We start from the raw sequence: 21,197 nt of genomic DNA on the forward strand, positions 1-21,197 counted from the left end.
ATGCATACATGGCTCATTTACAATTCATTTCGCATTTTAACTATCTGTGATTCTATCCATGACCTCTATAAGTCAATGCTAGCATCCGCATTTGTTGACCAGTCCGTAAATCAACCTCAACGCCGATTTTTCCATTTCTAAGTCCACTTGACAACGGCGGTACCGCCCTTCTTGAATTCGGGCATCTCGCCAAGAACCAAACTGCGGTCAGTGTGATCCTTGTTGGGGAATGTCGTGGAAAGAACCCATGATCGAGATCGTGTGTCTGGGGACGCTCCCTGCACGAAACCGTAGACATCGTCGATAGTGTGGGTGGTGTTGAAACGAGCGGGTAGGCGTGTGCCATCGGGTATCTGGATTCGGATCATGATTGTGGGCTGAGCATCATCGACGGTGGGAGCATTGGAGGACGAGGGAGCAGCGGAAGAAGCAGCGGGGGCAGGAGAAGAGCTTGAACCCTCGACACCAGGGACAACAGCTCCAAGTCGCTGGCCAGAGCCACCGAAAGGTCTGTACTTCTTGGGCTGAGGCTGGTATGGTGTGTCGTGCTGGTGAAGCTTGACATCGATGGGCTGGTCATGCTGTACATTCATGAGGTGAAGAGGTGCGCGACCAGCTCGGATCAGGGCGAGGTCGGCCTGGTTTGCGGGATCGTCAAATCGGCGAAGGTCACCGTCGTCGATGCTGAAGCCATCTTGCCAGATGTGAAGGACTCGTTCTTGAGGTTCAGCGTTTGAAGAGCGAGCTGGGCCGAGAGGATCAGGAATGCTGCGGCTCTCGACACCGTCTCCCCCGAGTGTCTGTCCAGTTCCTCGGAAGCGACTAGGCTCGGAAGGGCCAGCCTCGTTCTCGGCCTCGGGACGTTGAGCGTTGCTAATTTGTCAGTTAAATTCACCTTCACATGCTCAGGGACTTACGCTCGAGCCTTGGCGAGAATATCGCTGATGATCTTCTTGGGACCGCCCTCCTGGTGCGGATCCTGAACAGCCAAACCAGACTTCTCACCACCAGCAAACAGGTTTCCTCGTCCATCATCGTCTTCGCCGTCGAAATCATCATCGTCGTCATCACCGTGGTCGTGTTGATGGGATGAGCTACCGAGAGATCCTAGAGTAGCAATCCCCCTCTTCCTCTGTTGTGATGCGGCAGGTTTGCGAGCTGGTTGGGTGCTGCGGGCAGCCTCTGGAGCTGGTCGACCGTCGAGGGTTCGAGGGCCCGTGTAATTGTCAGGAGCGGCAGCAGGAGCTGTGGATGTGTCGCGGTTGTCATCTTCGGCATCACGGAACCAAGCATTGCTGGCCTCGGCGAGGTCCCAGTTGTGGGCTTCGAGATACTGTCTGGCCTTGGGCGCGTTAGCTGGAGTATCCAGTGCGAGTCAGAGAGATGCGAACCTCTTCAGGGCTTGCGCCGCTCAGGCCTGCAAACTCCACGATCTGGGCGTCGTGGTCTGCCATGTTAACGATTGAAGGCGGGGTAGTTGAAATAAGTGCTGATGTTTTCAGATGTCGCAGAATTATGAGGAGCGTTGGTAGATTTGGAGGTGATTGAGTCAAGATAAAAAGACACGTCAATCTCAAAGTGTGTTTGGTGATGAATGAAGGTTCCAGCAACAGGCAGGCAGCTTGCTCGTCACCTCTAAGCAAAGGAAGCTCTGGGTTGGTGGCGGTGGGCTCCTTCACCCCACCTTCCTCGACTGGGCCATGACACAAGTGGGGACCCACTCACCACTTCAACCTGCGGAAGTCAGGTCCATCTCTGCCCCGGTCCTGCAGCCTTACGTAAGGATCTGGGGGAATCAAGCGCGACGGTCGAGAAGCCGAGATCGTCAACAACCTCTTCAGAAGCTAGCTCAAGCCGACAACGACCAGCAATCGAGCTTCATATTATTTACTCCTTTATCTTTATCCGAACCTGCGCTCACATCTCGAAGCCTGCCATGTCCGACGAACACAACCACCTCGCCGAGTCCGGCGTGACATTGCACTCCGACAGCGAACTATACTCTGCAGGCGATGATCTCTCGTCACCTCCCTCGTCAAACTCACCTGTCATTCTTTACAAGCCCCCTACAGTGTGGTCTTTGATACGGGGAGCTGCTATCAACCTCCTACTACCTTTTGTCAACGGCATGATGCTTGGATTCGGAGAGCTCTTTGCTCATGAAGCTGCTTTTAGGCTGGGATGGGGAGGCACAAAGGTATATCATACTGCGCAGTTATGCTCAAAGCTATCAACCTTTGCTGACAAATCCAGGTCTTCCCCCTCTCGCGCAGAAGAGTTCACCCTATCGGACCTGGTATCGAGCTTCGAGAAAAGCCATATGCTCCTCGCCCTTCGCTGGACGATTTTGCAAGCCTGGAGTAAAATGTCGGAATTCCTTCACCTTACGGATTCTTATCCATCACATCCAAGACGTACTCATCGCTATGAATGATCTACGAAAGAGCAAGGACGGATGAATGCATATCATGTTAAATAATTTGAGATTATATATTAGACAGGAACATGGATTGTGGCGTTTCGTTGCACCGGTGGTTCAAAATGTAAAAATCACTCAATCGAACGCAGCGACGTCAATTACAACCACTCGACTCAATCTCACAACTCTAATCACTCCCAATCGACTCGTCACAGGCCGAGGCCTAATGACAAGGTCATTCGGAGATCATCGGCGACGGACTATCGCGAACCCGACATTTCCCCGCCGGTCCCGGAAAACCTCCAAAAAATTCCCAGCAACATCGCGCAACTTATTGTCCGACCCATCCCACTTCATCACCGCCGCAATGCTTCCCAGCCGAGGAATTGTGCGCTCTTTGCCTTCGGGCGCTTTCCAGAGGCCATGTGGTCATTCTGTGTGTTTATCTCTGACCAATCCATCGACTGCACTAACAATTGTAGATGTCAAGGACCCTGGGTAGAAAATTCGGTGCTCGACAGTTCGGCACAGCGATGAAGAGCGCTCGCACACCACTCACGGCTGGGACAAGAGTCGGTGTCAGGAACATTGCTGCGCCTATTGCTTTGGGGGGTATTGCTTCTTCAAGGCAGCTCTCGCTATGGGGTTACAACATCTATGGAAAGAAGAAGACAGAGGAGCCAGCTGTTGAAGCCGTCACAACGCCAGAAGCTCCCACTCCTCCCGAGACTATCGATCCTACACCCATCAACGAAGCTCCCGCCCCTGCCGCCGATAAGTTCGCAGATGTGACACAGTCTGCTGAACCATCTTCCGTTCTGCCCTCCGAATTCGACCTCGAAAGCATTGCCGACCTCGCCAACCCCAGCATTCTCACCATGCCCGAGAACATTGGCTTCCTGAAGGAGATTGGCCTCGATTACGGCTGGGGCCCTACATCCGTTATGCAATGGGTTCTGGAGCACGTCCATGTCTACACCGGTCTGGGATGGGGCGGCTCGATTGTCGCAACTGCCCTCTTATTACGTGTCATCATGATCTACCCTCAACTTCGCAGTGTCAAGTTCAGCGCTGCCACGGCCAAGATGAAGTCTGATCCTCGATCAGTGGAAAGTCTGGAGCTTTTGAAGAAGGGCTACCAGACAGGTGATCGGGAGATGATTCAAAAGGGACAGTTTATCGGCAATATGGTCCGAAAGGAATACGGCACCGAGATCAAGAACATGTTCTGGGCTTTTGTCCAGGTTCCCTTCAGTTTCGGTCTCTTCCGAGTCATCAACGGCATGATTCACATCCCAGTTCCCTCTATGGAGAACGCTGGCTGGGCCTGGTTCGCCGACCTTACGGCTGCCGATCCCTTTTACGCCCTTCCTATCGCTGGTACTGTTCTCCTGGTCGGCACTTTGAAGGTAAGATTTCCAGGCTCTATATGAGATTCTATCTAACATCAATCTAGCTCAACTCTAAATACACGCCCCCTGAGCAAAAGGCCATGATGCAGAACATGGTCTACGTCATGAGTGCAGTTACTCTAGTTGCCACAAGCTTCCTGGGCGCTGGTGTCAACCTCATGATGGTTTCCACTGGAGCCGCCACCTTCGTCACAGCCGCCATTCTCAACAACGAGTCCGTCCGTCGTGCTCTCGATCTTCCCATCCCCAAGATTGTGGAGCCCGTCTACAAGCCTCCCCGCGTCACTCAGGCCAAGGGTTTTGAGGGCATTCGTGAGCGTCTCACCGATAACCTTGACAACATGAAGAAGAGTGTTTCCGACTCAGTCGGCAACATGACGAATCAGTACAGCGGTACTGCCGAGGAGCGAGCTGAGAAGGCGAGAAAGGAGCAGATTCAGAAGCTCGAGAACATGAGACGAAAGTTGGAGCGTGATGAGTTTGAGAAGAAGTACAAGCGATGAGCAACTGTATCACAAATAACTGTAAAATAAGGATAAACTTGTACACTGTTTCAATTGGATCAGGCATTGTATAATAGGCATTGGCGGGGAGCGACATGATACCGCGGGGTCTTTTGCATGACTGGATATAAAAGTGTCTGCATGTATCTATCGATGGTCGAGTATTGATGTAATAGAACAACCATCCCAATAAATTCTGTTCAAAGACAACTCAACTCAATGAATTAAGCGGTAAACGCCTTGAACGACTCGACTTGGCTTGTGTCTCGATTATAAACTAGGCAAACCCCCTGCCAAGGATTTCTTTTCCACCCTGGCACTCTCCCTTTTGCCCATTCCATTTCAATTCATCTCATCTTGCTGTGTCTGTAATAAAATAAAGCCCACCACCTTTTTCTTGCCATTTTCGCATACGGCAAAAAGAAAAAAAAAAAACAGATCTTCTGGTTTTAATTGGAATAAATGCTTTGAATGCTTTCGAAGTGAGTTTAAAAAAAGAAACTATAAGCTTCACGCTCTATTTCCTCCCCCTCGAGTTTCCCGTAATGTTCATTTCAGTTAATACATCCAAGAAGGGCATATGTTGATTAAAACAGCGCCTTTTGTTTAGAATACGGTGCCGTCGCTCTCGATAAGGATCGGGGGCTCCTTGGTATTAGGTCTGTTGATCTCGGCAATCTCGCGGCCGCCCTGGAATGAGTTAGTACTGTTTCGGGGGATGTTGTTTGGTGGAATAAGACTTACCCTCCAGCTACCAGCCTCTAGCAACTGTGCCAAAGTCAATTCATTTCCGCCCAGCTCTGGCTTCAGTGTCTTGTTGACCTCGACGCACAGCATATCGAGGAAACCGACTGTGACACCTCTCCACTCAACGATGACATCGTCACTGGGCTCAAACATGGGTGCTACCTCGACACCCTTGGCGCCTGTCCGTTGCACCCATTCGTTGTAGTTCTGAAGACCCCTCTCCAAATCATCCTTCCTCAAGTTCAAGACACCCATATCGACGAAGAGACCACCGTTTCGGTACTCGGGCAGACCAGTGAGCAATTCTGTTCCGGCAAAGTGCATCTTGAGGAGTTGTTGCATCGGTTGCATGAGCGAGTAGGTGAGCCATTGGGTGAGCTTGTGGAAAGGAAGAATAGACTCCCAAGCAGCGGCGTTTGAGCTGTTGGGGAAAGCGGAAACTTTGGGAGATGCGCCAGGTTGAGGCATAGCCTGGCAGGGCCAGGCGTCACCGAGAGAGACACCGTTGATCGCAGTTCGGTTTGCGGGCCAGATGGGAGCGAGACCGGTCATTAGGACGTTCCACAGTACGGGCAGGGGGACGATAAGCATAGACGAAGCCTGTGTTGAGGGGTGGCCGAGGAGATGGTCTAAAAAAGATTAGCTTTGTCGCGGGAGACCGTTAAAGTTACATACCGATTAAGCATCCAGGGCGACCCTCAAAGCCCCAGAAATCGTCCTTAGCGGCTAAAGCTTCTCCAAGGCGGACCAGAAGATCGGTGCGACCCTGAATACCAGCCATTTCATTGCCGGGTTTTGATTGAAGACCAGCCGCGAGCTTCTCGACGGTGAGATTCTTGAGGCCATCCTTGTCGACCTGGAATTTGTTGTTCGGGTTTCCAGAAAACAATCCCTGCCGATATTAGCATCTTGTAATGTGACAGAAAAGCTGTACTTACAGTCTTGAACATCTCCAAGCTGGCAACTGCGATACCCTCTGATCTTCTGTACACGCGACCATTTTCATTGCTCTTGTATTGCCAGGAAGTGCCAGCGCCCGCATCTAGAAGCACGCTGACTAGGAAAAGGTCGATCAAACGTCGGCATCGCTCTGTGTTATCCACATTGGTGGGCCAGGTGGAAAGAAGCTGGGCAATGCGATCTCGACCTCCGACAGCAAAGTGCTGGTATCTACCATGGCCGGGAATGCTGAGGAAGGGGGCATCATAGTCTCGCTACAAGCTGTTAGCTAGAAAATTGGCGATTTTCGTGGCCACTCACCTTGATAATTCCTGTAACAAAAGTAACCACGTCGGGAAACTTGCCCATATCCACATCGAAATGCTTCAACTCATTGCGCAGCGCCTTGTCAGTGACAATCTTGCTTCGCTCTCTCACAGCACCAAGACTTCGCAAGTAACCAGCAGGGTCGAGCTGAGGGTCCGGGGGTCGAGGGAGATCGATCTTTGGGAGTTTGACTGGAGACATTGGGCCACCGGGGGATGTACTGGTAGCTGACGTTCGATTGAGGGGGTTGCGATTGGCGCCAGGAGCAGGAGATCTCAAGCTCGAAGAATGCGAGTTTACGCTCACATTGGATTGCGAGGTGTTGATGGCCTGGTCGCCCTTTGGCGTCTTGTCTTTACGAGAAAACAGGCCCATCTTGACGGGCTTGTCGGAAATAACGGTTACACAGTTGTTGTACAGAATCGAGGAAATTCGAGTTTTGTTGTATGTAGAAACTGATTCTGGGCTGATAGAAAGACCAGACGAGAAAGCTGAGGCTTCGGGGAGGTGGGGCCTCTTGGAGCGATGGACTGGACTGGACTGGACTGGACTGGACTGGAGGGGAAGGGTCCGTGAGTGAGTGGGAGTGGGCGCGCAGTCAGTCAGAGGCGGACGGAAGAAGGTTGAGAGAGGGACGAGCGTCTGCAGTGCGTCTGCGTCTTGGTCGTAGGTGCGTCGAGGATCGGAACGAAGCGAGAAATGATTCGATGGCTACAGCGCGGGATGCGCGGGCGTTGACCTCGTGTCTTTGATGCAAGGTAGCAAGTAATTGAGATCTGACAGGACCTGAATCAGCGTCTAACAAGTCTCTCTTTTTTGCAGAAGCAAAAAAGTAGAAAGGAAAAAGCTATAAACGACAAAAACAGAAACGGTAGACAAGAGGGAAGGGGATGGGGGTTGGAAGACGGGGCAGGGCGCTTTTGAGGAACCCAAAGACCCAAGAGCCAGAATCAGAGCCAGAGCCAAAGCCAGCTAAAACTAACAAGCCAAAAAGTCGAGTGAAGTGAACTGACTGACTGACCAGGGAGGCCCAGGCATCTCGGAACAGATGAGCAGAGGCAGTCAAAGTGTATCCACACCGGTACAAGGACCCTACCAGTATCGAGCGAGTGGGAGAAAAAGAGGCGTCAGGGGGGGGAGACCCTCGACTCCTCTGCGGGGATTCGGGGGCTTGAAGGCTTGGAGCTAGACCCAACAGCGGCCCAAGCAATGGGCGAGTTGGAGGTGACCGAGCGTCGTTCGGGGCCCCTGAGTCCGTCGGCGATCGCACAGGGTACAAGGGATCCGCAGGGATGGTTAGAAGGATGGTCTGCCTAGCACTGCACCACAGTTAGTGGTCTCGCTGGTGGTTTTGGGGCTTTACGCTGGTGAAATTCGACGGTTGCTGAGCTTGCTGCTTAGGCCAACGGGTCTCTCGAGTCAAAAGATGTCTGGTGTATCTGTGGTTTCTCGGCGAGAAATTGAACTTTGCAGATTGTTCGCCGAGCCGCAACTTTCAACTTTTGAACCTGGTCATTGCTGATGATCTTGCTGGGTTCAAAACTGGGGAACAGTTATGAAGCGGCTCCGTTCATGTCGATGACCTTATGAATCGCGAAAATGCTCTTGGCGACACGGTCAAGCATTTTATGATGCAATGGCGTAACTCGTAGAACGAGGCTGATTCGGGTTTGGCTTCAAGGCAGGTGAAGAAGAGGATAGTGTTCCGTAAAGAAGAACCCTTGCTGCAGCTGCAGAATGGATGGGATGGGATGGGACTGACAGCCTTGCTGGAATTGCCAAATTCAGCTAGGTAGATAGACTAACTAAGCTATTGGAGACGGCTCGTCTTGATTGACGGCGAGCCACAAGACGGAAATGAGATGGACGCAACGAGTCATGAAAGATTCATGACAGCCTGCTAAGCGCCTGGTACATTTGCACAACGTCGATGTTAGTGGGTGACGGACTGTCCAAGATCAAGCACTAATAAGGCGGACTTGAAGACAGAAAATTGTTGAGGCCGAGCAATTAATCGATATTCGACAATCAATCACTGTAACAATTGGAATTGGAATCTCGAAATAACCGCCCGGGAAGAGAGGATCGGCACGAAGCGAGACAAGAAATAGTTAAGGATCAAGTCGAATTGCATGTAGAGTGAGACATTCTGGAATGTCAAATGTCCACCACAATCGCGCGTACGAGATCAACTCCACAATGAACCGATAGAAGCAGCTAAAAAAGAAAAGAAAGAAACAGAAAAAGAAAAGGTTCGACTGGCGGCAGGCAACCAATTCGGTATCGGGTACTGTCTGCATCGTGTCCCCAGGCTAAAGCGTGCCTACGTATTGGCGGTTTACGATAAACAACGCCAATCGGTCGGGACGTCAAGCGAAAAGAGGAAAGTGGCTTTTTTTGCTTCGAGAAAAAGAAATGACTGACTTAACAAGTGGCAGAGAGACTGTCGAATGAGACGGTATGCCAAGAGGAAAAATGATTCGAAAATGATGGAGAAGAAAAGAGAAAAGGGTAAAGAAAAAGCAAACCTATCAACTTTGAGGCAGTGATGATTCGATCTTGACAATCGAAAGATGTCGAGGCAGGAGCTACCTGATCCAACTAGACGTGACTTCCTGTTACTGAGATGAGACATGAGGCAAACGAGATGTCAATTTCGTGTTTGCTTCATGAATCGGTTCAATCATCACAAGCCTCTACTCATTCGACTCTGTACATACAGATATTCATCTTCTTTCGGTCCCCCACTTCAATCTTACAGCACATGGCAAGGGACGGAACCGCACGTGGCATCAGAGACAGCCACGGTCCAGAGAACTATTGAACCTTTTGAACAACAACATATGCAATGTGATTGTGATATGAAATCCTCTGATGCAGGACAAGTCAACTTCAGAGTTCAGTGATGATGACTCGAGCAATTGAGCAATTTATGTCCTTTCACAACATCCTATTTGGGCATGCTAATGCTGTTAGATTTCCGAGTCAGCCTCAATCCCACCCACCCAAAGTCACTTTCTACTGTCAAGCCCTGCGGTTTTCTATGCAAGTCTCCCAGGCACAATCACACTGTTACATTTGAACCCTTGTTCTTCCCCGGTGCATGATCCCTGTAGAAATCCAGGTACGTTTTCTGCGCATATCTCTGGTCTCTCCTCGCGCATCTCTCCCTTCGTCCTATCTCACTATCCTCTGTGTACTGTACTCACTTGCGCTGACTCGAGTACCAGCAGCACCTTCTCTATGATCCACTAGCTCTTGTCGATCCCGTCTTCGAGATGCAAGCCAGGATCTTTGTGCAGATTGTCCGGTTCGCTGATCTACCAGAGCATGGACCACGCACCACGGCCCAGTGACAACCGCCGCGCGTGTGTGGCCAGCAGGGCATTATTCGGTTTCCCAATAGCTTGCGGTCGGCGTACCCTCTTTGGTCCCAAAAGGAACACCGGGGCTAGTCTTACGCTTGACAAGGGAGAGACAATTTACACTGGTAAATCACCCGGCACTAGTCAGCACAAGTCAGGGGTAAACCTACTGCTCCCAAGAAGCAAGAAAACCTGGGACCTCGATCCTGAGTGACAAAATAAGCCTTACGAGAAACCTCTTAACCCTGGGGAAACTAGCCTGATATTATGATCACCTGCACAAGTATTTTTGTCATCATTTATCAAGGTCCCAAGTTTTCTGACCTCCCCTGGATTGGAGTTGGATGCTCATAACGGCTTCTTCTTTCCATCAAGCTTCTGCTGACTCTCCCCCATGAAATGGTCTCTTGTGTCTATTGGTCGCCTGATGATAATAGCGTGGGCTATTAAGAGTCTGTGCGAGCATGTCTTTTAATGTTGTGCATCGTCAATCCACGCCTCACCCGCACGCACGAGCATGATGGTTTGTTAGTGACGTTACTTTCCACAGCACAACTTTATTTAAACAATATCAGAGTTTAAGCATGAATAATGAACAGAAAGGCTTCCTCACAGCTCGTCAACTCTTCGCAGGTTCATCCCAAAGCCTCGCATCATCGTCGATCTAATCGATGTGTATCCACAGCTTCGACCCGACAAGCAAAAGAACCTTTCCTCACAACAATCACAGCAGAAAAAACAGAAGCTTGGTACCAAGAATGGCTCTGACCCTTGATACCATCGGGCCGGATCGTCTTCCCCCGGCGGGCCCAAGCCAAATTTGGTGCTTCACCGGGGGGTTATTCCGACTGCTCTTTTGAATCCCAGTCGTTCTGTTCCTGGCTAAACGAAGCGGAACCAGTCAACCGCAGCCTAGAGAAAGAGGGCCAAGGTTGCAGCGAGATTAGGGGATGGAATTTTCGAAATGGAAGCTCGGGAGAAGGGCCCACGAATGTGATGGCTCACGTAGAAAAGTGCCGCCTTTCAGCATTCCAGTCGACGGACAATATCACCGACCCGAGAAACTCTCCAACGTCCAGGTAAACTTGACTTGTTCAGGATATCTTTAAGCGGTCGGGATACCGCGCTAACTAATGAATTGGGTCTTGGTAATGCATTCAATCTTGCATATCCATTCCGCACCATTTTTACGATTACCTCAATTCGGACGAAAGGGTGGCACAGTCTTGCTCAACTTGGCCGATATTACGGTACATCCATCCCCAAAGTGCCCAATCTACAGAGCCATCCATCCCAATATCTCAGTAGCATTTTGCGTTGTTTTTCATCACTGCTCATTTACCAGCTTTCACAAATCCCATGTCTCCCCAATAAAAACAAACCCCCTGCCACCGGGAATCTTCCCCGAACACTCCCTCGGTTCCGCCATTTCATTTCAGTTTCTCGTTAACAACGCCCTTTTCTTCCCATCCCACATGGCAACCTTTCCTCGCTGGTAAACTCTCATTCAGCCTTTACTGGATATTGACCATGTGCGTGGCGTCGGGCTTTCTGTATTAGGTTCAGCTAGGCTTGTCCTAGATACAAATCCGTGTCTGTGCCGTGCCCCGGACTCTGGACGGTTTTTGTCTTGCATGACTCTTGCGCTTTGATCTCCAGTTCACGCAGTGATGACCTGATCCTTATCCTACTGCCAGGACCATCTCTGTGCCCGAGTTGAGAGCATGTGAAGGCTGGCTGAGGCATCGAGATGATGGAGAAAACATGAGAGATACCGAAAGAATACATCTTTTTCAGGGTTCACGAGGCAGCAGTAAATCCCCTGTCATTACCACGTTTTACCACACTCTGGGGACTATTGACGCCGCAGAAGTGCATAAAATCCCATGTCCTTCAACCCATTCCATGCATTCCCCCAAATGAGCCCATATCCGAATATCATCCAACACACGCCCATCTGCACCATCTCCCACTTCCCATTCCTAGACCCAACGACTTTCTTTGAGAACAACTCACCAGGGGCAATCCCGGACCGTTTCAGCCATGGCCAGAAACAGACCTTCCCTCCGAAGATCCCCTTCGCTTCGTTGACCAGAGAGCCGGTAACCTAGGCTGTTCTCGTCATTTAAACTTTCTCGCTTGGGTTTCAGAATACGGGCTTTTGTCCTGACTAACGGAGGTTTTTTTTGGGTTGGATGGGTTTGCGACAGGAGAGCAACAGAAAACGGTAGCTGACTCGCTTGGGGATGACGATTGATTGCCTGAAACGCACTTGGAATGACATGCTGGTGATGAGATAGATCGAAGCTTGTCTGTTTCCGGGTGAGGTTGGGCTGAAACTGAGGTTCTTTGTGAGTGGTGACAGTTCCGATGAGATTTAGTCTGGATGAACATGAATCGGCGATGATCTTTACGTCAATGATATAATAGGAGACGTCGCAAGTGTCCAAAGTTGTCCAGTGCTTGCGCCTCGATGACCAAGTTGGCTAAAGAATGCGAGCCTAAAGGGACACAAGGTATGGTGCCTGAACAGCATGAATGCTAAGCTTTGTCTCATCAGCAGCCACAAGCGATTGAGCAGCTTAGCTCCTCGGAGATGCTCATCAAGGGACACACAACTGAAGATGGATTCGAGCGGCGTCGATATCTGAAACTACCTACCTTTGAGTTTGTGCACTGATAAGTGCCAGCCCTATTCATGCCTTACACTAGTTCAGCTGAGATAGCATAACAACGTCACGACATTTACAAGGCATAAACGTACAGTTGTGGCATTCATATTAAGTTCACATTCACAAGTGATGAGTGTAACGTTTGCTTCGTCGGCAATGGGCTGCGGATAGAATGATATGTGACTGTAGTTAACTGCCGAGTTGTTGCAACAAGCCGTGTTTGACGTTGCGTTTAAGCTCATGGATCATCAAACGTGCTGCCGCGCGTATAAGTCATGTTACCTGACGATATGTCTGTTGGAAAGGGTCCAGGTGGGGTTGAGAGAAGAGCACTTATGGGAATAACTGTAATATGCGGACATGGGCTTCAACTTCAAGCTCCACTGGAAAGTCCAATTGTTACTTTATATAAACCCAGAAATAGAAACTGATAATATCTTTCTTAACATGAATTTGGACCCGGTTCATGGTGCTTGAATATGCTTAGCAATCATGTTCTCAAAGTTATCCTGCCCAAATCAAAATGAGACCGAGAGACAGCTATTCAGCACGTAACAATAACCTTCGGCTATCAAGAATTGACAAATGATTTAGAGATAACCAGATATCTTATCAGTAATCCAAGACATAGATACGTAGTTGGTTCCCTTAAATTTCTCTTATCCTCTAGCCTGCTGCGTGGCTTGTCCTAAGCACGACTCAAGATTTGTCTCGGGTAGGTTCTGAATAGCCTCGTCACATCAGATCTGAGTTGACAAAAAACAAGTCACGCAACATTGTTAGAGGAAATGTGATTGGCAAGCTGTTTATGTGTGCTTTTACCGCTCGCCCAGTAGGCAGCGTCCGCCATGCTTTTGAGTGTGGTGCATGAGACAGAATGCTGCAGGTCTCATTGGCTACAAACCACACCAAGGACTGTTGGTCGTGCTCTTTTCTGGAGATATTCACCCTGGGAACTCGCAGTAAACTTTGTATTGTACAGATACCGTATTAACATGAGCTCCTTGGGGGGCCATATTATGATGTCTTCTTCTCTCATTCAGCAGATACATACATTCTATCAAATAGGATGAGGAAGAGGTCCATCAACGGTACCATCGCTCATCATCTTCTGCTTTCGGCCTCATTATCTTACCTAGGTGGCGCTTTCAAAATACCAAGGCACATCAGCACAGCCTCATCAGGCTGTCAATTCGACCAGTGCCATCCAACTTCACATTTCTTCCTCCTTTCACATCACATTCATTTCGAGTCGAATAACCAGCATCATCTACGGAGTAACCGCATTTCAGCAATCGATCTCAAATTGGAACGTCCGAGATGTCAGGTCTTGAGATTCTCGGAGCGATCGCGAGCTCTATTGCTCTGGCGCAAGCCGTCCAAGGGACACTCAAGGCTGTCGACTTTCTACGCCAAAACTCCGATATGAAGGGGGAATGTAACAAACTAAGGAAAGAAGTAGGGTCAATGAATTAACGTGGAAATAACCGGTGCTGAACATGGCAGATACTCATGATTGACTGCTTCATTATGCAGGCCAGAGAACAGACAGATCCGATGATGCCAGCGCAACGACTCATTGGATCTCCAGAACACCCACTAGTCTCTTTGACAATACAAGAGCTCGAAGAGATATTGGAAGAGCTTAATGAGATTGTGGAGAAGTACTCACGCTCTCGCAAAGTCCACGACCCGAAGAGGTACACAGATAAGGTGAAGTGGTTATTAGATGCAGGCAAAATCGAAGAGCTTCGAGAAAGAGCTCAGGCTACAAAGTCCAACCTGCACATGGCCATCACATTTAGGGTTTCTTCTATGGTAGATAGGGGGAATGTGCGACAGGAAGTGTGAGTTTCCGGGGTGTCGTCTGTTGTCTAAACTGACGCATTGGCAGTCTCTTTCACCGTGTTACACAACAGTTGACTTACTATACGCAAGAGACTCATAATATCTCCCAGACTTTACCGAAACTACTCCAGGGACCCCAACCTGAGCCAGAAAGTTCAACGACGAGCCTACAACCCGCGACTCAAGGCACAACGTTTCACCACAAGCCTGACTCACAAGCGACGGAGGAAAGCAGAATTATTGGGGGCTCAAAGGTTCATTGCGCGGATAATGCTGAACATCGCATTGCCACTTTCAATGGGGAGAGCTTTGTTAGTGTTACAACCATCCAAACCTTCTGCACACGTTCGTGCGGCTCGAAATGCCAGTGTCGATGTCACCAAGGACGACGAGAAGACACTGGTACATGGGCAGGCTCCCTTCTTTATTCATGGCTCATTCGATATGATAAAACAGACAACAACTACCGAAATAGATGCAGGTGCAAGTCCAGCGTTGAGTTCGAATTTCGGCTTCCAAGCTGGCTATGGGCTGGAGTTCTTTCATTTCAGGCATCTCGAGGATCCAATATCAACCTTTCCTTACGTCTATCAAGGGTTCTCGAATCAGTCGATGACTTATGGATTACAATGTCAAACCCGTCCTTACTAGTAGCCCGTATTAGAGAGGGGTTTGTATACTTTCCAGACGACACAGTTGAAAGTGAGTGGCCCTTGTTATTGGTAAGTAAAGCGGGCGTAAGTAGTGTGATAAACTTGTTGATGAAATTCATAGATGGCATTATATAACCAAAGTTCGGACTGCGTAGAAATTCTCCTCAAGCTTTGGGGAAATATATTACCCAGCCAGGGACTTTCCAGGTTCGTCTCGTTTAAAAAAGGATGCGATGGTGTCACTGATACATGGTTAGGAACATCGGGTATGAACTTAAATCATATTTTACTAACGGTGACGAACCTGAAATGGACATGGCAATAGAAAAAACCTTGTCTTTTGTGCAAGACTGGGCCGATGTGAGCACAACTAAAGTTCACATAGCGGCAGCAGGAGGAGGAGTGTTGGAGGCACTGCGGGAGCAGCCTTGGGCTATCGACGAACTCGACGAATATGGAGAGGCTCCAATGCACGTTGCAACTGTAACTAACAACATGTTGGGACTCGAGCAACTGATGGCGGCCAAGGCTGATGTCAACCGGCAGACTCCCTCGGGCTATACCCCCCTCATGACAGCAGCCGCCTACGGGAACGACACAATGTTACAGAAACTTTTGAGTCACAGCGAGTGCATGAAGCGTATTAGTCAATGCAATTCTCAAGGTATAACTGCGCTACACTTTGCTGCCAAATCAGGGTCCCTAGCCTGTGTCAAACTGCTACTCGAGGCTGGAGCGCCCACATCAAAGAGAGACGGCTATGGTAGGACTCCAATGCACTACCTTGCATGGGTAAATCATGAGCATCAGCAAGAGATTCGCGAGACAATACAGCTTCTACAAGACTATGGGGCAGATATCGAATCGAAAGATCTCAATGGTATAACGCCAATTTTATGGGCATGTCAAAAAGGCAATGTCTCAATCTTAAGGGCTCTTGTTAGGGCAAGTGCGTCACTCGGTGCCATCGATTCGAGTCGAAATGGCATTATACATGTGGCAGCCCTTTCTAACAACTTTGACGTTGTCCATTACCTCGCAGAACAGGACCTTGAGGAAATCGACCCACAGCTTCGAGGCCTCGACCAGAATAGCACTCCTCTGGGCAGCTTAAGGTGGATTTTTGATGAATACTTCATGCATTCCATCATTGTTCCTAGTCAAGAGCAACAACAGGACTTCATTAAATTCTATTTTAAGTTGCTGATACGCAACTTGGAGCGTCATATGTCAACCCTCCGGAATATTCAAGAAGTAATAGAAGATAGAGACTCGGGGGCCACAGAAAAACTTCTCGATATACTGATCAAGAGGAATGAGGTCAGTTTTCGGCAAGAACTTGTTGGCTGGTATAGAGGACTCAAGTTTTATGTTTCAGATGGTCAGTGGGATAAGTTGAAGGAGGCTATATGCGAGGAATATGATGAAATTTCGGACAAGGCTGAAAGAGCGGCGATTGCGAGAGGGAAGACATTGACGGATCCTGAGATGGAGGAATTTTTCTAATACCAACATGAAACTACCAGGATATCTTCTCGTCAGGGCGCAAAGTAATAGATTTTGTATTCCTTCCAAAGTAAGCTATCTACAAATCATCTCTTCTCCGTGAGTTCCCCTGTCCTTGTCAGCTCATCATCGCCTTGTCCATAAAGAACATGATCAGACAAGTCTTCAACCTTCAAGAAACACTTTCGGCCCTTGATAACCCAGAACCCAAGTCCGATGACCAACATGACTCCGAACACGACAATAGCAAAGTTCATATCCCCAACGGCTGGGTTTGGCGATCCAGGGAAGAAGAAGAAAACAGTCGTGATGACGGTGTAGATGATGGAAATAACGTTGAGTGCTGGCCCAAATCTTCCAAGACCAAACTCTCCTCCCGCGGGTAACTTGTCTCGACCAACGGCCATCAGGACAGCGATGGGGATGGCGTATGAGATTGTCAGAGCAATAGTGCTGACACTCAAGATGGCTGAAAGGGTAGTGCTTGAGAAGAAGTATAAGAATCCAAGGATGTTGATGAAGGCACCTTGGAGGATCAGGGAACGTGCAGGGACTTGCCAATAGGGGTCGACGTAAGCGAAGTAATCGCCATATGGAAGACCTCGATCACGAGCAAAACTCCAGGTCAATCTCGAAGCTGAAGTCAGGATTGACACACCCTGGCCGAATCCGTTGAAGGTGAAGAGAGCGATCAACACCGCACCACCTTTGAGACCAACGACATTCTGAACGACCTCGATGAAAGGAAATCCAGTGGGAGCATCCAAAGTCGTAGCAAGGTCTTGAATGCAAAACAGGCAGGCAACCAAGAAAATGAAGCCTGAAATGGCACCCATAACAATAGCCAAAACCATTGTTCTCGGGGCATTTCGTCGAGGAGCAGGGATTTCCTCAACCATGTGAAGAACAGAATCGTACGCAGTCAACGCATACGCAGACTGAACGAGTCCAAGGAACCAAACAACGCCATCAGCCCAGCCCGTTTCATTGATCCAGGTTCCAAAGACGAATTTCGGTGATTGATACTCGAGAGTTGAGTTAGTTCCAACGAGGATAGGAAGGGCGAGACAGAAAGCGATGAAGAGACCGACAAAACCAACGGCGACAAAGTTGTTGAACCAGGGGAGGAACCTTTCTGAACGGCAGCCGACGTAGTTTACAAACGTAAACAAGATGTTGATACCAGTGTAGACCAGAAACATGAGCCATCCGTTATTCATCCCTGTCCACTCGGGATCAAACATGAGTTTCATCGACAGCACAAACTCCGCCATGAAGGCAATCTGCGAAGCAGAAAGACACCACCACCCAACAACACTGATGAAAGCCGTCAAGTAACTCGCAAACCTGCCCCACGAAGTCTTCCAAAGCTTGCCCACCCAGAGCGCTTGTCCAAGAGCCGACGGCATGCTAGAGCACATCTCACCAAGAGACATGGCGATACACACATTGCAGAGTGTGACGAGGACAAGGCCCCAGAGACAAGTAACAGGTCCGCCGTTTTGGATACCTGTTGCGAGGGATTGGGCGCAGACGGCCCATGTACCGAGAATGCAGAAGGCGAGGGATAGCATGCTCAGGGTGCTGAATTTTCGGGTGAGTGCCTGCTCGTGCCCGAGGGCTGCGAGGTCAAGGGCATCGCGTTCGGCCTGGTTCATTTGTGTTGTTTTTTCCATGGTACGCCAGAGCTTGAGTCGATGGTCGGATGAGTGTAGTAGAGGGTTGTGATCATTCTCTGGCAGTGAGCAAGATAAATGTATAATAAGATGTATATCAAGTATGATACTGAAGTCGATACTGGTATTTGTTGATCTACTACAGGACATCGCCGTCTTATATATCCATCACTTATCTTTTACCCCAGACTCCAATGTTACACCAGCCCGTGCGCTAGCAAACCTCCGCATAGAAACAACGTGCAAAGTATACACCCTTTTCAGTTTAGTGCAGGCGATTTGGTAGGTTTTCCGGGTGGGTTTCCAACTGGAGAATAGATCGCTTCCAGGGACTGCACGGGTGACTCGGCCGGTTGGTACCTTATCTAACGGTCGCATTACCTCATGGGTTTTGGAGGGGAGCTGATAAGGATGAAAGTTGGAGATATTGGATCTAGAACGAGTACATTGGGGATTGTTATTGGTTGTTAATCTACGAAGAGTTAGCTATCGCTTTAACATTCCTAAGAGGGTAATGGGGGACAGAAAAGGGAGGGGTCGTCATCTGCAGAATCTCGCGACTCGGTATTTATCACAGCTTCATATTTTCTGAGCCCTTTATGATAGCTTCTGTGAACTCCCATTTCAAGGAAACGGTTGAGAACAGAAGCTTTCGTCTAAATGTATGCGTTGTGAACTATTGAGGAATGGTCGTAGAAAGAAGTGTCCATTGAACTTTGCCCGAAGAGCTGTGTCTATAAAGATGAAGCTGTATTGCTACCTGGAGATTTACCTTCTCAGCATTTGTTAATCAACACATACACTAGTCACCTTTACACCTTGTACTAAGCACCATGGCCGATAGTGAGTCCAATACAGTGGTTGGAGAAGAACAGTACGACGAAGCACGAAAGAACTGGCTCGATACAGCCAAAGTAGCTCAGCAGGCCAAAAACGAAGCCAAACAGAAGTACAACGAAACTGGCCCTGGTACACCGTTCGTAGAATGGCTCTTGAGAAAGGTAGGCACAAGTTTGTATTTCCGGGCCGAGAATAGTTGGCATTTGTAAGTCGATGTCAAGTTATGTAAGGATTAGGAAATGTTTTTGACCAGATATGTTCGTGCATTAGTATATGCTTCTAAAGTCTAAGTTGGCCGAAGAGCAGCGTACTGTTGAGGCTGAGTACCAACTATAGCAATGTCCACAGGGCTTGTGTGCACTGTAGCTAAAATGGACGTCAAGCAACACAGTATCCTCTGCACCTTAAGGTACTCAAAACACACAGCACAACCACTTCGCGATATGTTACAATTGCAATCTCTTTACCCCGTGGGGAAGATCTCACGATGATCCCAAAAAGCAATCCATCACGTAAAAGAAATAAACTCCCATCATCTTGATCGTGATAACACCAAAAGCATGGACGTTAAAATTGGGCTTCGGCATTGACCAGGATCATCATCTCGGCCCACACACATCAAAGATGGTGCTTGTACGAATTAGGAAACTTCGGGCGACGAGACTGATAAGACGGGATCATTTGTTCTGTATCAATTTTGGATTTCTTTTGTTTGACTACATGTCCCAAATTCAGGGTCCTTTTGATGCCCCCCTTCTTCACTTCTTTTTGGCAATCTGATTCTCTGCTGCACTTTGAATCTGGCTGGATTAGTTATGTTCAAAGGATGTGAATGTGAGATGGACAACCTACTAAGCATAGTACACGGCCCCCTTCCTCCACGCTCTTCACCCCGTACTCGACGCGGGCTCTTTTTTCCTGGTTTCTGATTGACTGTCCATGTCACTGAACTACCGACTCTTTGCTTATGCGATGAGGTCGGCAACGTTCATGGGCATCTCGTCGATCTGGGTAGAGTAGTACACTAAAAAGTCAGCTTCATCCATGACCAGACGATATCAAGGACACTTACACTCAATGTCTCTCAGGATGCGCACATCTTCGGTAGTAACAAAGTTGATAGCAACACCCTTGCGACCAAACCGACCACTTCGACCGATGCGGTGGATGTAGTTCTCTCGGTTGCTAGGAAGGTCGTAGTTGATAACTAAACTGACCTGCTGAACGTCGATACCACGAGCCCACACATCAGTCGAGATGAGAACACGGCTGTTACCCTGTCGGAAGTCCTGCATGATGCTGTCTCGTTCCTTCTGAGGCATGTCGCCGTGCATGCTGCTGACTGTAAAGTTCGCCTCGCGCATCTTGTCGGTGAGCCAGTCGACCTTGCGTCGGGTGTTGCAGAAGATGACAGCTTGCGTAATAGTGAGGGTGTCGTAGAGATCGCATAGCGTGTCGAATTTCCAGTCCTCCTTCTCCACGGCGATGAAGTACTGCTTGAGACCTTCGAGGGTCAGTTCGTCACGCTTGACGAGAATGCGAACGGGATCGGTCATGAATTTGGTCGTCATGTCGAGAACGTCGTATGGGAGGGTGGCGCTGACGACCACGACTTGAGTGGCAGGGGGGAGGTATCGGTAAACATCGTAGATCTGCTCGCGAAATCCCTTGTTGAGAAGCTCATCGGCCTCATCAAGGACCAGCATCTTGATGTGTCTGGTGCGCAAGTGTCGTCGTCGAATCATGTCGGCCACACGGCCGGGGGTGCCTGAGACAATGTGTTGACCGTAGTCGAGCTTGCGGATATCCTCTCCAACGTTTGTGCCTCCAATACAAGCGTGACATTGCACGTTCATGTAGTCGCCCAGGGCCATCACAACGGACTGAATCTGAGTAGCCAATTCTCGTGTCGGTGACAGGACCAAAGCCTGTGTCTCTCGCACCGCGGTATCGATGACCTGCAGCATACTGATGGAAAAGGTAGCTGTCTTTCCGGTACCAGACTGCGCCTGAGCAATGGTGTCGCGACCCTTGCAGACCTGAACGATGGCTCGAGACTGAACAGCAGAAGGCGACTCGTATCCGTAAGCGTAGATTCCACGAAGCAAGTTCTCTGTCAAAACATTAGCTACATCACGGACCTGACCCTCAAGACATACCCTTCAGCGACATCGACTCGAAAGTAGGATGGACCGTGACCTCCTTGGAGGTGGAAAATTCCATCCTCTCATCGGCCTTTCGATCAATTCCTCCAGCGCTTTCAGCCATGATTTCGTCTGTTGTTGATGAT

General features: G+C 49.2%; 7 protein-coding genes across 7 annotated transcripts; 3 read left to right on the forward strand and 4 right to left on the reverse strand.

Moving 5' to 3' along the window:
• Positions 1-137: 137 nt before the first annotated feature.
• FPRO_05728 (uncharacterized protein) lies at positions 138-1,454 on the reverse strand (the record flags this gene model as incomplete). Its single annotated transcript, XM_031229436.1, has 3 exons — positions 138-873; positions 918-1,342; positions 1,392-1,454. 3 exons carry the CDS (start codon positions 1,452-1,454, stop codon positions 138-140), a joined length of 1,224 nt encoding a protein of 407 aa, XP_031079673.1.
• Positions 1,455-1,936: 482 nt separating this feature from the next.
• FPRO_05727 (uncharacterized protein) lies at positions 1,937-2,364 on the forward strand (the record flags this gene model as incomplete). The annotated part of the gene is made up of 2 exons (XM_031229437.1): positions 1,937-2,197; positions 2,254-2,364. 2 exons carry the CDS (start codon positions 1,937-1,939, stop codon positions 2,362-2,364), a joined length of 372 nt encoding a protein of 123 aa, XP_031079674.1.
• A 422-nt stretch (positions 2,365-2,786) lies between these two features.
• Positions 2,787-4,334, forward strand: FPRO_05726 (uncharacterized protein; the record flags this gene model as incomplete). Its single annotated transcript, XM_031229438.1, has 3 exons — positions 2,787-2,855; positions 2,902-3,828; positions 3,876-4,334. The coding sequence occupies 3 exons, from the start codon at positions 2,787-2,789 to the stop codon at positions 4,332-4,334; spliced, it is 1,455 nt and encodes a 484-aa protein (XP_031079675.1).
• Positions 4,335-4,940: 606 nt separating this feature from the next.
• Positions 4,941-6,722, reverse strand: FPRO_05725 (putative protein urg3; the record flags this gene model as incomplete). The annotated part of the gene is made up of 5 exons (XM_031229440.1): positions 4,941-5,024; positions 5,079-5,710; positions 5,757-5,973; positions 6,020-6,295; positions 6,342-6,722. 5 exons carry the CDS (start codon positions 6,720-6,722, stop codon positions 4,941-4,943), a joined length of 1,590 nt encoding a protein of 529 aa, XP_031079676.1.
• Positions 6,723-13,704: 6,982 nt separating this feature from the next.
• Positions 13,705-16,391, forward strand: FPRO_05724 (uncharacterized protein; the record flags this gene model as incomplete). Its single annotated transcript, XM_031229441.1, has 5 exons — positions 13,705-13,842; positions 13,891-14,231; positions 14,279-14,954; positions 15,007-15,092; positions 15,143-16,391. The coding sequence occupies 5 exons, from the start codon at positions 13,705-13,707 to the stop codon at positions 16,389-16,391; spliced, it is 2,490 nt and encodes an 829-aa protein (XP_031079677.1).
• An 86-nt stretch (positions 16,392-16,477) lies between these two features.
• FPRO_05723 (uncharacterized protein) lies at positions 16,478-18,067 on the reverse strand (the record flags this gene model as incomplete). Its single annotated transcript, XM_031229442.1, has 1 exon — positions 16,478-18,067. One exon carries the CDS (start codon positions 18,065-18,067, stop codon positions 16,478-16,480), a length of 1,590 nt encoding a protein of 529 aa, XP_031079678.1.
• A 1,805-nt stretch (positions 18,068-19,872) lies between these two features.
• FPRO_05722 (putative translation initiation factor eIF-4A) lies at positions 19,873-21,175 on the reverse strand (the record flags this gene model as incomplete). The annotated part of the gene is made up of 3 exons (XM_031229443.1): positions 19,873-19,931; positions 19,980-21,020; positions 21,067-21,175. 3 exons carry the CDS (start codon positions 21,173-21,175, stop codon positions 19,873-19,875), a joined length of 1,209 nt encoding a protein of 402 aa, XP_031079679.1.
• Positions 21,176-21,197: the final 22 nt, after the last annotated feature.

The sequence above is a fragment of the Fusarium proliferatum genome (genome assembly GCF_900067095.1).
Source record: "Fusarium proliferatum ET1 genome assembly, contig: FPRO_scaffold003, whole genome shotgun sequence".
Lineage (NCBI taxonomy): Eukaryota > Fungi > Ascomycota > Sordariomycetes > Hypocreales > Nectriaceae > Fusarium > Fusarium proliferatum.